Below are 14,712 nucleotides of genomic sequence, written 5' to 3' on the forward strand. Positions count from 1 at the left end.
GCTGCATCATTGATTGTGCGTTCCTATGATCCCTCCTTAATTTGTGCGGGAAACGAAACACTATTTATGGCTTGGGGCGTCTCGAGTCGAGGTGGCGTTTTTTGAATGTTGGAGGTTACATTGGTTGGAGTTGATTGTTGGCTGGTGTAGGAGTTTGCGTTGGTGGAAGTAGTTTTTTTGGATATATTCTTTTTTTGATTTGCGTTCGTTTTTTTGCGGTTGGAATTTTTTTGGTCGTTTCCATTTTTGGTAAGTTTTGGGAAGTCTAACTTTGGGTCAATTTGTGTCTCCTTCTGTTTAAGAATTTTCTAATTTTTTTTTGCCGTCATTTCATCTCTCTTAGGTTTTATTTTGGCTCTGCCCCAAAGACCTTTTGATCCGGATTCTTATATATTATCTCTTGGTAAGTTCATTTGTTAAATTGTTTTGTAAATGTTCTTGTTTGTCTTTACGCAACTTTGGTTGGCCAAACACATGTAACCTTTGTTTTTCAAAATACGAAATCTGTGTTACTTTTTGTTTATTTTAGCTGCGTTTTTTTAACTTGTATTTGCGAACTAATTAGCGCATTTTTATTACTTTCTATTGTGACTTGTATTTGCGAACTAATTAGCGCATTTTTATTACTTTCTATTGTGACTTGTATTTGCGAACTAATTAGCACATTTGTATTACTTTCTATTGTGACTTGCATTTGCGAACTAATTTGCGCATTTTTATTACTTTCTATTGTGACTTGTATTTGCGAACTAATTAGCGCATTTTTATTACTTTCTATTGTGACTTGTATTTGCGAACTAATTAGCGCTTTGTGAAATGCTTATTCATCCGGTAAAATTGTTTGTGTTTTCTCTGGAGCATTTGTTGCTTACATTTGGCCTCAATTTGACGTAGTGTGCGCAATGTCATTTTGCTCTTTGCCCAAATGTGTGTTTCTCCCCTTTTATGTTTTGTCTTGCTTAAAATTTGGATTCAGAAATGGCCAGCATAAAATTATGTATATTTATGTTGTGATTATTTCCAGTTTGCACATATCATGACAATACCCCGGCATGTAAGCATCAATGGATGGTATCTTCAAGCTAAGTGAAAATTTTAATTTTTTGGGGGTTTAAAAAGCCTTACATTCAAATCTTGCCATTTAAGGTTGATCTGGGTCGGATTGTTCTGGCCATGCTCCCGGAAGCCGACCAACCTCAATCTCGTCCCAGGCGTAGGCATCGTAGGCGTGCAAGGCCCCAGATATTTTGAACATGTGTCACCCTTTTTGGAATGCCCGATGATGAGGTTTTAAGACGCTACCGTCTTCCTCCCAAAATCATCATAGACACTCTCTCATTAATAGAGAGTGATCTTGAGCGGCAAATTGACAGTCCTACAGCAATACCACCACTTACGCAATTTATGGCGGTGTTACATTTCTGTGCCTCAGGATCGTTTCAAACAACGGTGGGAATAGTGGCGGGCATATCACAATCCTCCTTTTCCCGGATCCTGAGGGCAGTGATGGAGGCACTTTTCAAGCACCTCCATCATTTAATTCAAATGCCTTTGGATATGGGTGCCCTTAGTGTGGCCAAGACCAATTTTTACCAAATAACTGGCTTCCCACACATCATAGGGGTTGTGGATGGTACTCACATACCACTTCAGCCTCCAGCACGGCTGGAGGCAATATTTAGAAACCGGAAACACTATCACTCCCTCAATGTAATAGTGGTATGTGATGCCTCCCTCCAGATCCTGTCCCTGAATGCAAAATTACCAGGAAGTGCTCATGACTCCTTCGTCATCCGGCAATCAGGGATAAGGCACAAATTAACCAACCTACAAGCTGGTGATGCGTGGCTTCTGGGTAAGTGGAGACCTTTAGTACATAACAATGTTAAGCTTCATACAGAGTGATCCTGATGTTGTCTATTCTTTTTCACAGGAGACAGTGGCTACCCTTGCACGCCCTGGCTGCTCACTCCTTATTTGTCTCCCATGCCAGGGCCACAAAGTGAGTATAATTCCGCACTTACAGCTACCAGGCAAATGGTGGAGCGCTGTATCGGCCTTTTAAAAGGCAGATTTAGATGCTTCCACCGCTCTGGTGGCGAGCTCATGTATTTGCCGGATATGGTTTCGAAAATTGTGGTCCTGTGTGGGATATTTCACAACATCGCCATAAGGAGTGGTGTCCCAATGCAGCCAGAGGATGCCTTACCTGAGGATGGCCCCCCCGAGGTTGGTCAGAGGTCAGTATGTGGGGGGGCCATACGCGATGATGTGGTGGCCAGATTTTTTAGGTAATTATTGTCAAAACAACAGTGTTTATACCTAATGTGGTAGGGTTTGTTTGAGAACATCTAATTAATTTTTTTTATTTTCTCCATCTTCTGTTTTTTCACATAATCTTTGGCACTCCAACGATGACTACTTCCTGCTACCCTTAAAAAACCTGTATGTGGACATTTTGGGGATATATTATGGAACCCATATTGCAACGCCATATTTGTGGAATCATGTTGGCATGGTCCTTCGTCAACCAGTTCTTGATTTGTTTTTGTTTTTTTTAGTTTTGTTGGTATGTGTTGTATTTGTGATTATCACTGTGTGTTTTGTTTGTGAGTGACCACTTTGATTTTTCAGTTATGTTGTGAATAAATGTTTGGAGAGTGACATTTTGTACCTTTTTTTGAACGTTACAAGCAAGTGTAACCAGGTTCACACACGTTACATTTGACTAAGGGGTAATCCAGTAATGACGCCAGTTGAGCTAAAATGTAATATGTTTTCAGGGTCCAAACCAACACCCAAAGGAATCCTGTACAATCATTTGGCTTCGTAATATTGGCCTAAGCATCTTGCCCCCCAACTAGGAACCTGTAAAATGTAGTAATATCTAATTGTGACTACACCAAAAAAGGGAAATGAGATTGTTACTGTTAGATGTTTCTTGTGGCTGTTTAACATAAAAATACAACACACAATCTTAGTGACAAAAATTGCTATTCCTTGCAGGAACAGTCTACTTATGTCAGGGTAAACAATCTCTGATTTTTAAAAAACGAATGAGCCACAACGTTACTTAGAAAATAACAATTTATTTATACTTGGGCAAAAAAAAAAAAAAACTAGTCCCTAAGGAGGACCGACATATGGTCAAGGACCACCAGCACACCGATGATATTGTGCCGCATACGGGCCACACAGGCGGCTAATTCTGCCCGACGCCTCTGTTCCTCTGTGGGTGAGAAAAGTGTGGGGATTAATACAACAATAATGAAACCACATTAAAATACAAGCCAAAACCAAAACCCCCCAAAAAACATACCGGAAGATAAAACGGCAGCTCCAGAAGGCCCTCCCTCATCCTCCTCGGAGGTGCCTCCATTCCCCAACGATCGGGGCGGGGTAATTACCTATTCCGGGGAGGGGGTAATTCGAAGAGGGTTGGTTGGAGGAGAGGGGGAATTGGGACGGAGGGGAAGGAGCCCCGAAATTTCACCCAGAGGGTCGTGGAAGGCTGGGGAGGAGTGGGGAATAGGGGAATTTGTGGTTGTGGAGGGTCGGCTGGGGGTTGGGGAGAGTGGCCGTGAGCGCCGTCTGGGCTGACGATGACGGCGTAGTCTTCGCTGGGCCCCTAAAAGATGTGAAACAAATTGTGGTTAGTTTCAACACACATCCGCGAAAAACACCATTTTCTAATCACCCCCAAAAAAAGGGACATGCAGATATGAGTACAATGAATAAATATGAACTACATGGAAAACATGGCCATGCAGATATGAGTACAATGATTAAATATGAACTACATGGAAAACATGCACACGCAGATATGAGTAAAATAAATAAATATGAACTACATGGAAAACATGGCCATGCAGATATGAGTACAATGAATAAATATGAACTACATGGAAAACATGCACATGCAGATATGAGTACAATGAATAAATATGAACTACATGGAAAACATGGCCATGCAGATATGAGTACAATGAATAAATATGAACTACATGGAAAACATGCACACGCAGATATGAGTACAATGAATAAATATGAACTACATGGAAAACATGGCCATGCAGATATGAGTACAATGAATAAATATGAACTACATGGAAAACATGCACATGCAGATATGAGTACAATGAATAAATATGAACTACATGGAAAACATGGCCATGCAGATATGAGTACAATGAATAAATATGAGCTACATGGAAAACATGCACACGCAGATATGAGTACAATGAATAAATATGAACTACATGGAAAACATGGCCATGCAGATATGAGTACAATGAATAAATATGAACTACATGGAAACCATGCACACGCAGATATGAGTACAATGAATAAATATGAACTACATGGAAAACATGGCCATGCAGATATGAGTACAATAAATAAATATGAACTACATGGAAAACATGCACACGCAGATATGAGTAAAATAAATAAATATGAGCTACAGGGAAAACATGCACACGCAGATATGAGTAAAATAAATAAATATGAACTACAGGGAAAACATGCACACGCAGTTAGGGCCACAAAGACAAACATGAAAACCACAGTCCATAAAACTTACTTTCGGCGATCTGCATGCGAAAGCATGCCAGCAAGCGGGGCGTCCGCCGTTGCAGGTCCGACCACCTGCGCTCCAGCTGCCCGATCTGGCGGCGTGAGCCGAAGGAGCGCAGGCGGGCCCGTACCTCCGCATATGCGGAACGCTTTTCGCGGTTGGTGATGGGTGGAGGCTGGCTGGTGATCCGCCTATCCATGACCTCCGTTAGCACCAGCAGCTCGCGCCTGGTGAATGCGGAGGCTCTCATGATGGCAATGATGTATTTGTGAAAAATCATTTTTAATAAAGTGCCCAAAAAATGTATGATTGGCTAATGTATTTGGGTAATTAACAGGACCAATTCTATTGGTTAGTGTATGAGTCATGTGTTCGACAGGGCCAGAAATCTCTTGAGACTTATGATAGGCTTGATGCAGTGACATGCGTAAGCAAATTTAAATAAAGAAATGAACTCCGGGAAATATGCGGGTAGAAAAACAAATAGAACAATTGTTTAATTGGGGCTAATATGTATTTTGACAAATAAAAGCGAATGTTTAAGCCGTACGTATTCTGCGGGTAAACACAAACACGGACATGAATAAAGTTTATTGCATTGTGTTAAAAAAAAACAAAAAAAACAATTAAGCTAATTGATATATTGATTGGCATGATACGATTGAGGGAGGTAGGCAGAATAAACGAGCAGTTAATCGAAATCTGACAGTCCAACTTCCGGGTAGTACTTGTGCGTGCGTTCCCTCCAAGCCACTTCGGGGATGTACGCTCGCTATTTATCACGCTCGTTAGTTAGAGGAGGGGTCGCTTGAGTTTGGGGAGGATGTTTGGCTGCGAGCGAAAATACGAGCGAGTGCTTGAATTTAAATATTTTTTTACGTACGCCGAACGTACGAACGGCCACTTGCGTCCGGGTCTGAATGAGGGCCTTAGATGGCTTGGAGACCTATGTTTTGAGTTTTGATCCATATAACCCTTATTCAGCTGCTGAAAAGACAAAATAAAAACACACTTTTGTAAGTTTCTAAATACTTGTTTGTTCTACAGGTCTACTACAACCACAGTTTCCCATGAGCCTGGAAAGCGTATTGTCTAAGTATGACCTCCCTATCACTATCCAAACATCCAAGGCTTTATCTTATAAGGAGAAAGGAGATATGGCATCTCAAGATAAAATGCTTGCTGAGCTGACACTGCAAGAAATATACGAAGAATCTTTTCTATTAGGACATCCCATTGAAAAGGGTGAATGATATAAAGACATTGCATGATATAGCTGAGGGATGTGCTCATTACATGCTGCAGGGGCTTAAATGCAGTGTTTGCCCTGAAGTCCATATATTCAATATAACCATGATTAAAATACTGGACATATAACTGGTTCATTGTATATACTTGTAATTATTGCCTTTGGTGTATTTATTACAGAAGAGCCATATTGGAATATGCTCTGTTAATATTATTGTTTAAAGTGACATCATAAAATTATTTTTGTTTGTTTTATCATTACAAAGGGAAAATATTTACTGAAGAACCAATAACTGTTCCAATGTACATGACAGAGCTGAAACTGGTGGTGGCTAAGGGATTTATAAATGGAAACTCTGAGAGATGGAATATCATATGTGACTTGATGACTAAACAAGTGAAAATTCAAGGCAGCTTCAGAAACATCATTCTTGATGGTAAGATCTTAGATGCATTATTAACCTGATAGTGTCCCATTTCCACTACAGATCATGTCAATTATCCTGACACAAAACTCTGATGTGTATAGAACTCAGGTATCATTGGATGATAACTTTTTGGGAAACTAGTTGAATACAGTAATTACAACACTAAAGCTGCATACACACGTAATGATTTTGTAACCAACGATTTTCTGTCAGATTTTCCCTTGAAAAAGTGAACAATTTTTTGAAGTGTAATGAACGATTTTTACAACGATGAACGAAAAATGTTCCTTCCCTTAATGAAAATCGTTATGTTGGACAGTCTGAAATGGACGATGAACGATAACTACAAACGGGAGCGCGCTTGAATGATTATCGTTCATTGTTCTAACTCAGAATCTGAACTATTTTTTGAACGATTGAATGATAACGACTTCTTTAATGACAAATCGTTAAAAAAATCGTTTCATGTGTATGCACCTTAAGACCATTGATTAAAATGGTATTAGTCTTGGGGGGGAGATTTACTAAGCCTTTGAGAGAATTAAAGTGGAGAGAGATAAAGTACCAACCAATCAGCTTCTAACTGTCACTTTACAGGCTGTGTTTGAAAGATGACTGTTAGGAGCTGATTGGTTCATGCTTTATCTCTCTCCAAAGCTTAGTACATCTAAGCTTTGGTTTGTTAATGTACAATTTGCTATATATGTATTTTTTAACAGTTATTTATATAGTTCCAGCATATTCAGTTGTGCTTTACAATTGGGAGTGCAAAGGAGACTGGGTAATAACAGACAGACATGTAAGAGAGCCTTGCTTCCAAGCTTAGGGGAGGTAATTAGGTAGAATAGTGTATGGAAGTTAAGTGGGTGGTTCTGGAAATTAAGTGTCAGTTTGCGGCCTAGGATCGGCCGTTACTCACCTCAGCGCGGCTTCCCCTGATCTCTCGTGTAGTCAGACGTCAGGTGTGGCGGAGGGTGACGCACTGAGTATTATTCTTAGAGCCAGGTAGACTTCTTTGAGCTGTTCTGTGCCTTGGTTACTGCAGTCACCACAGGGTTGTCTTAACAGCAGTGTGGGCCCTGGGCAAAGCAATGCACTGAGGCCCCTACCCACCCATTCACAGAAAAAAAATGTAAATGGTCAATAAAATTAAACCCTCCTGCATGCCCATCAGACCTCCCACACATGCAGAGAGACTTTGGACCTCATTCAGAGGCGGTCGGAGGATGCAAGCGGTCGCTCAGAAACTGGGCGGCCACTTGCATCCTGACCGCCCGCCTCTGTTGCGGTCATTAGGCCGTGAGTTTACACTCACAGCTTGGGTGATGGTCGCGATGGTCAGAGACCATCGCGACCATCGGGGCTTACGACGAGACCCTAGGGTAGGGTCTCACTTGTCGTAAGCCCCGGAGAGCTTCTGGCTCTGTCAGAGCCGGAAGCTCTCCACTGACATCACTTGTGATGTCAGTGGGGCCTCCCCCAAATGGTAGGCATTCCCAGGGGAATGCCTCCGTTTGGGCTGCCACCCCCCCGGCCCGCCTTCCAAATGGGGCGAGCTGTCAATCAACATCGACAGCTCGCCCCCTTTGGAAAGAGACCCGCTACGACCAGCGCTGTCGGTCGTAGCGCGTCTCATGCATGCGCACGAGGGAGCCGGCTCCCTCGTGCGCATGCGCACTGGCCAAACATCGAGGCGGCCGTGTGGTCGTAGACCGTACGGCCGCCTCTGAATAAGGTCCTCTGTCTGACTGGTCTGATGCTGGCGGATGAAGTGAAACTGGGACTGAGGTGAGTACTCGTCACCGTGGGAGATGGGGTGGGGGAGGTTAGATCAGAATACAGTGCACCAGCGGCCGGCTTATAAAAATATCACAAATTTATCAACTGGCCTCAGCTGCAGGGGTGCAGGTTGGCGGGCCCCTACAAGCTTCAGGCCCTTGGGCAACTGCCCAACAAGCCCAATGGAAGAGATGGCCCTGAGTCACCCATCATGGGCACAGCCATGACAGTTTACATCACCTGACTACCCTGTACCCAATGGTAGCATGGTGGTGGTCAGCTGATGCTGTCCACCAATGATCTGCTACTGCAGGATATTTGTCCGGCTTCCGGACAGCAGGAAGCTGAATGTGGAACGTTGTCGCTACCGAGAGTATCCTTGCTGTTACCGCTTTCCAGGTTCTGCAGAGATTCCTTGTGATTCCAGTGTCATATCACTGAGCAACAGTGTGTCCAGAACATCTAGCCTGTGTGCCAGCTATACTAACTCCCCGTGCAACAGTGCATTATTATCTGGCCTGTGCGCGCTACAAATACCGGATTCCGACGCAGGGTTACGTCAAGGACCCCTACTGGTGTACCAGTTATCTGTGCCTATCTCAACGCAGCATTGCGTCATGGACCCCCTTCTGGTATACAACTTATTGCATCTATTGACGCAGTATTGCGTCAAGGTTCCTCTCCAGTGTACAATTCTCAAGTGCTCTCCTTGCCATCGCAGGACACCTAGTGCTACCAGCATTCTAGTACAAGTATCCATCTCCAGTACAGGTGCTTATTTTAGAAGTATATTTCCTGGGCCATTTATATCTGTCTCTATTCCTATGGTATCAGACACCAGTCCAAAGGGCCGTGACCTGCCAGTTGGGTGCAGCTTAAACCCATATCGCAATTGGTGGGGGTCACTAGTGAACACCTCCCGGCTGGTTAGACTCTGCGCCTTTGGACTGGTCTCATCAACGTCTGATGTCCGTGGATGAGGAGATCTTATATACAGGCCCCACGCCTCCGATTCCTCCTTCAACCCGGGACCTCAGCTTTCACTCCACCAAAGGAGATTTCTCCACGGCGAACCTGACAATAAGCTTGTCTGAAGAGGTGACATTTCTGGGATTGCTTGAAGAAAGTCTTGTTTAGTGTTGGCAGCCTGAAAAACTTCTTGTAACTGTATATGGAACAGGTAATAAATGTGGATGAGAGATGAAGATCTTGCACAGAGCACAGAGTTCAAGCTGGGAGATATATTGAGATAAGTAAATAGAAGTATGTTGGTGTAGTGTTGTTTATGGCATTGTATGTTAGTAGAAGTATTTTAGATTGGATTTGATGAGAATCAGGATGCCAATGTAAGGACTGACAGAGCAGAGCAGCAGCAGAAGAATGTAAATCAGTCTAGGCTAGGGCTGCCACCTTCCCTTTAAAACTGGACACATGAATTACTCAGGTTCTGAGGCTGGATGACTTCAAGTCTCCATTTCACATGGGTTTAATCAGCCACAGAACATGTGTAATTCTACATGCCCGCAGCACTCTGTTCTACATGCCCATAGCACATGCATGAAAGTAACACTTATTTTAAGTGCGAAGAGCCCATTGCCGCCAAGTTGTTCTGCGATGTGTATGCAGGCTCTGACATACACAGATGTTAAGAGCTGCCAGATTGGAGCAACTGTGAATCAGCCTCCAAGGGCAAAATTTGTTGTTTTTCTGCCCTATTCAGTAGAAATGTGCAGCTACATAACTGGGACTATTGATTTCCTTACCCTGGTACAATACAGATATTTAACAGGGTTGAAATTAATTAAGCGTATCTTTTTTCACAATTAATTTTTACTTAAAGAGCTATCTTGCTGCTGTTGCATCATCTAATGTATAAGTCAAAATATGTATTAAATAAATGGAAATCTGGAAAACATAAACATAGAGGGGAGGTAAGGGGTATACATCCAATGTGAGCTTAATACTAACTTACAAAAATGCAAAGTAGACACACCAAAGGAATGATAAACAGACTAGAGTTTAAAAATGAAGCAATGTACAAGGAATGGATCAAATGGATGACTCAGAGACTGAAGGGGGAGCGTGGCTGGCAAGGTCTTCAGAGTAGTATTTGAACCACCAACTCCATTTAACCAGTGCAGACAATGAATTTGAGTAATTTAATCCCAGAGTATCCATATCATACTGTAGCTTCTCTGTATCTAGTGCTGGGTACACACTGGACAATGTGGCAGGTGATGGGTTGACATATCGTAATCGCAGTACACATCAGAACGATGTAATAAATGACGGAACGATTCCTCAATCCATCCTTCATTACCTTGCGTTTGTCCGGTTGGCCGTGCAACATGGCCGACCAGACGATATTGCTAACGACCACGGAAGCGCGCATATTGGCCATTCACACTGAGCGATCCACCCAATACGTTGTTCCGGTTCAGCTGGAAACCACATATCAGGCCGACATTGCACCAGTGTGTTCCCAGTTTAGGAGACAATTTTGGAAAAGGGAGGAGTCATATTAATGTTGAGGAGTCACATTAACATTTGTATTTGTAACAAATACCAACTCTTTTTTTTTTTTTTTAAACCATGTTCAATAACCTGGTTTCCCAGACTATCAGTATTTAATTTGGTGCACATTATTAATATATTAAACCAACTATTGGATTAAACATTGAAATAGGTATTTATTACACAGTCAATGACAGGATGTGCCTCTTGGAAACAAATGGTACAGTAATAGGTGAAGTTTGTGTTGTGTCCAAAACGTTTGACATAGTATAATTCATATATTGTAGATAAAGATGTTAATGTTAACTACAAATCTGCAAATCATTTACTTTCATATTGCTCTCTCTCCATGCACAGAAATATTTATGTTAGATAAAAAGAATCTGTCGCCACAAAAACCCTTGTACAGCATCATTGAGCCAATATATATCGACATCAGTGAAGTCAACAATATGAAGATCAAACCTCTAGAGACCAAGGCAGAGTGTAATATGTATGAAAGTCAACCTAAGCGAGAGCCAAAGCCGATTCAGAGTCTGCCACAAGGTGCAGTGAAGACTGAAGCTCTGAAATCAAAAACCTTTGCAACAATCAAGGATATCCCGACGGATCTTCACAACCTGACTGTGCAGCAAGTGTGTGAATGTCTGAAATGTCTCAATATGAGCCAGTATGCGGAAGCTTTTCAAACAGCACAAGTGGACGGTGATCTTGTATATGACCTTGACCCAGAGATGATGAAAAGCTGTTTGGGAATGAATGGACTTCATGTTTTAAAATTCTTAAAGTTTCGTGATGGGTGGAGACCCAATCTGGAGGGTCAGCAGGAGTAGTCCAAACTGCAGAGTAAACACTAGGGGCTCTATTTATAATTATTTTTCCATAGGTAGTGGTACTTTTCACTTGTCTTTGTGACATTCATTTTACAATTTTTGTAGTGATGAAAATTAAAAATACTTACTTACTTGCGGGCTCCCGATGCGTTACATATCCTCGTCCAACGACAAACTTCTTAAAAGCACTCAGTCGGGCTTTTCAACGATCCCGGATAGCGTGTCAGTAGAGCGCATGCAAGGGCAGGAGAGCCCACAAGTTCATATTTAACTGAGATGCTTATCTGCACACTAGGCATGCATGAGTCGATAAGGTCATGTATGCCCAGTCAACAACTGAATTTTAAGTTGTACTGCACATGTGCAAAATAGTGCATGCACTGTATCACTTTTGACCATGAGTATAATACCACCCTTAGATGGCGTTATGCTTTCATCTAAAACTGAGGTAAGTGGAGCTTGCAGTAATATATTAAATTGCCGGCCGGTCACTTTCCCCATACTTGTTTATGGGAAAGTGAATTTAGATGAAAACTGGGAAACTGCAGAGGAAATCTTAGATTATGTATTCCGCTACTTGAATAGTCTGAAGCTGTCAAAAAGCCTTTTACTGATAAAAAAAACTTTTCACAGCTTTTTAAATACAGCCCTAGATGCTGATTTGAGCATTGAAGACTGCATTGACGTGGTTTTGATGTTACGCTCAATGCGTAAGAAGTATCATGACCCATAAAAACTTCAGACTCATGTCAGGATCCCTAACATGCAGATTTATGCTAATACCCTTTGGTCTTCTCTGAATAGTTTCCTGGCCTGCTAAGGGTGTTCTTTATAGAAAGGGATAGATTTATTTTGCTGTCATACTCCTAAACAAAATGTAATTTTTGCGGGTTGGGAAACTAATGAGATGAAAGGGATGACAATTGAACATGTTTAAAGGCATTCAGGATTTAGGAGCCCACCTTTGCTTTTATTTGCACATGACAGCAGATACTTTTGACTGGATTTCTTTTGCTCAATCTTAAATTGATGTTTATAGAGGATGCTCAGTAATAGGTACAGACAAGTCAATCTAATAATGGGAGAAATGTAAAAGTGTGACAACTGAAATAAAAGGTATGCTTGTGTGTGACGTGTCCTAATACTTCTGCAGACCTACAAATTTCAGCTAGAGATTGCAAAAATTGTGCCATGCTACGAATGTCTATAGTAATGCAGAATGGGGACATTGCATCCTGTTTATATGGCAACTTATTCACACTGTACATAAAACAAACATACTTTATATTTCTGTAAACTGGATAAACAGTTTCTATGGAGTATTTTGAGTTGTACTACTTGAATGATTTTTTTTCCCTATTTTGTCCCTTTAACAATATTTTCATTAATAAAATTATACTTAACTGCTCTGAGTTCACTAAGTAAATTACAGATTTATCTAAACATTGCAAATTATAGAATGGCTCTAGTTTTTCAGTTGCTAAGGGTTACATCAGTCTTCCTGGATCACATCAGTCTTCCTGGATCTATAAATACTGTACATCACTGAATAACCAGGCACTGGAGGCTGAAACGATCACCAAGTTCTGGCTATTTATCACAAGATGGCGCTCAAGACTTCCATTTTCAGACTCATTTGCACGCTGAATGATAGGCGTATATGTATTTTCTATAAATGTTTTATACAGAAAATGATATATGACCTAAAAAATACATTCAAGAATTAAAAAATATTTAAAACATTTCTATAAGACTTAACACATTTCCTTTCTGACTTGTAACCCATTATACTAAAGAAACACGATTTAGGAATGAAGAACATGAATAAAGTTAGTGAGGCTTTAATCTCTTTGCAGTAGATGTACCATGAAAATAAGAATCACCTTTGCAGAAAATGTCACAACAGAGAACACTGTTTATGCACAAACCCTATAGGTTAGGTGTGGGCAATAAGCGGCCCCCAGCTGTTGTAGAACTACACGTCCCAGCATGCACTGCCACAGTTTTGCTATTTGACCATGCTATAACTGGCATGCTTAGATGTGTAATTCAACAACACCTGGAGGCCCGCTTATTGCCTATTGGTCAATGCTTTACTCTGTGTGCATGGCACAGGCTGCCTGTTTCACCATGTCTAAGCCCATCAGTGTACAGCCATGGCCAAAAGTTGAGAAAGACACAATTATTGGTTTTCACAAAGTTTGCTGCTTCAGTGTTTTTAGACCTTTTTGACAGATGTTACTATGGTATACTGAAGTAAAATTACAATAAACATGTATTTTTTCACACATATTTTACCTTTATTATTATTTTAACACTTATTAGCTACTTTTACACACCTGATACTTTAACACTTCACTGTCACCCTTCTTTTCGTGTGATGCCCTGGGGAGGTCTTTGGCTAAGCTGTCTTTTGGGGTGCCCTACACCCCAGATGTGAACCCCAGAGTGTTAGGGACCTGCTCAATGACGTGACCATGACGCTGGTGGGCAGGCCCGTATCATTGGCCATTGATATGCAAACTTCCTCTGAAATTCTATTTATTAAATTTAAATGTGAACAGTAATGATCGCATAGTGCATCTGCAACTCTGTTTTTTGTGTATGATACTTTAAAATCTCAGCATGATGGCACCTTTCATTACTATTAGGGTGTGCAGTCCAGAACCCCTCCCTATGGACCCTGATTCAGCAAGGATCGCAGTTGCTTATACACATGCAATCGGCCAATTGTTGCGTTCTTCATATGCGCGAGCCAGCCACTGCAATTGGGACTGTGATCACAGAGGCTACGCAGACCCATGGCAGGAAGTGCCGTTTGTGGGTGGTGACAGGGGGGTGGTCGGCCGAACTCAGGCGTGCCAGTGCGTTGGGACGGCATTGCAGGGGCACGCATAAATTATTCACTGTGATACCATATGCAGCCTGAGGCCTCATAGCGTGCGCTGAAATAAGCAATTCCTGAGTGAGGTCTGACCTGCCTTAACTGTGCGTATGGGTCCGATGTTACAAAAGTATACGGATGTAAGGGGAAGTAGGCGTCCTTATGGTAGGCTGTAAACATTTGCATATAATCGCTGATAATAGCAACTGCGTTGTGTGCGTATAAGCAGAATATCGCTCCATGCGCTACCACTTAGCAAACTTAGCAGCTGTCTAAGAGCGCCGGCCACTGCAGGGCGCCGCTGGATTGATGTGTAGTGTGGACCGCACATAAGTGCAGTCCGCACTACACTACTAGTAACAAACACACAGCCGCCGGCGCTGGCAGCTGTGTGTTTGTTTTAGCAGCCGATGAGTGTCATCGGCTGCTGCGCCCACTGCCGGAGCCGGG

General features: G+C 42.0%; 1 protein-coding gene across 3 annotated transcripts in view; it reads left to right on the forward strand.

The window, feature by feature from the left end:
• LOC148540502 (uncharacterized) overlaps positions 1 to 13,670 on the forward strand; it is a 109,162-nt gene extending 95,492 nt beyond the window's left edge. For 2 of the 3 annotated variants that reach the window (XM_088446703.1, XM_088446707.1), the window contains exons 3-5: positions 5,624 to 5,821; positions 6,091 to 6,261; positions 10,903 to 13,670. In XM_088446703.1, coding sequence (XP_088302829.1) covers positions 5,624 to 5,821; positions 6,091 to 6,261; positions 10,903 to 11,378 — 845 coding nt within the window. In that variant the 3' untranslated portion in view covers positions 11,379 to 13,670. The remainder of the gene's footprint in view (positions 1 to 5,623; positions 5,822 to 6,090; positions 6,262 to 10,902) is intronic. The other variant, XM_088446709.1, reaches the window with a different exon arrangement.
• Positions 13,671 to 14,712: the final 1,042 nt, after the last annotated feature.

Source organism: Taudactylus pleione, unplaced genomic scaffold, assembly GCF_031769625.1.
Source record: "Taudactylus pleione unplaced genomic scaffold, aTauple2 ptg000019l, whole genome shotgun sequence".
Taxonomy (NCBI): domain Eukaryota; kingdom Metazoa; phylum Chordata; class Amphibia; order Anura; family Myobatrachidae; genus Taudactylus; species Taudactylus pleione.